Source organism: Aplysia californica, unplaced genomic scaffold (genome assembly GCF_000002075.1).
Source record: "Aplysia californica isolate F4 #8 unplaced genomic scaffold, AplCal3.0 scaffold01304, whole genome shotgun sequence".
Lineage (NCBI taxonomy): Eukaryota > Metazoa > Mollusca > Gastropoda > Aplysiida > Aplysiidae > Aplysia > Aplysia californica.
The window spans coordinates 46153-47210 of NW_004798574.1; the positions used below are offsets into that span (position 1 = coordinate 46153).

At 50.0% G+C, this 1058-nt stretch overlaps 1 protein-coding gene across 1 annotated transcript in view; it reads left to right on the plus strand.

The window, feature by feature from the left end:
- The window catches only part of LOC106013810 (disks large-associated protein 4), a gene marked incomplete at its 3' end in the record, with an annotated part of 10340 nt that overhangs the window by 6691 nt on the left and 2591 nt on the right, over nt 1-1058 (plus strand). Inside the window, 1 exon segment of the mRNA XM_013090495.2 lies at nt 791-977. Coding sequence (XP_012945949.1) covers nt 791-977 — 187 coding nt within the window.

Sequence of the window (1058 nt, forward strand, 5' to 3'; positions counted from 1 at the left end):
GGGGGGATAGTATTATCATCTCTGCTTCTTTGTCTTCGGTTTGTGAATTCATAGCTTCATTAACCGGTAGACGGTCTCGGGCAGTCTGGTTGGACTACAGGTAACGGCGAATTCCTATGTTACATACAGATTTATTGAAAAGCACCCGGTTCTTTGTGGCTTGATGTCCTCTTGTGTCTGTGGAAGGGCGTGGAAATGGGGAAGATGGTGACAGAATTCCTACCCCGAACAATTAATACACCCTTCACACCCTGTTCCAAAACCTCACCCAGTCAGCGAACCCTCCCTCCCTCCACCCCTGTCCCTGTGTATTGCGTGTAATGTAAACTCCTCTCTCTTGTCTCGCCCCTCCCTCCTCTCTCTCCGTGTATTAAATAATAATCTGTACACACCATCATGATCATCATCCGGTGCCTTGCCGACTGGCGTGGGCGATCATGGACCTCCACTTCAATCTGTCTTGCGTTGCAGCGATGGTGTCTGTTGTTCTTGCTGTTCCCAGCCATATTGTCAACTTTCCAGTATCTTTCCAGTATCTTTTCTCTCTGTCCGCCTCTGCCTCTCTTTCCATCAAACTTGCCTGTTGATACAATATTCTACAAAATGCTTGTTTCCACATTGTTTGTCCAAGAATGAAATTTGCCTGTCACTTTCGTATATTACAACGGAGCATCAATGGACATGTCCAGAATGCAGGGATGTTGCTTCCTGAAACAGTGAAACAATTTCGTATACTTGTATACACAAATATATAACACAGATTATATCTCTTGTCTTCTCCCCCTACCAGCCAGCGAACCCTCCCTCCTGGGCGGCCTGACCCAATCTGCCGGCTCCAAGCACGTGACAGCCCCACGCTCACTGGTCAGCTCCACGGACGGTCATCTGTCCACTCTGTCCAGCGCGCTCTCCTCGGACGGGGACGTGGTCAAGCTGAGGAAGGCCTCCCACAGGGACAAGGAGAACAGTCTGCCCCAAGCCTGGTCAGTTCAGTTAGAGGGGATGGGGTGGGGGGGAGAGTGGGGGATAGTGTATATCAGGTGTGGTGAGTAGGGAGG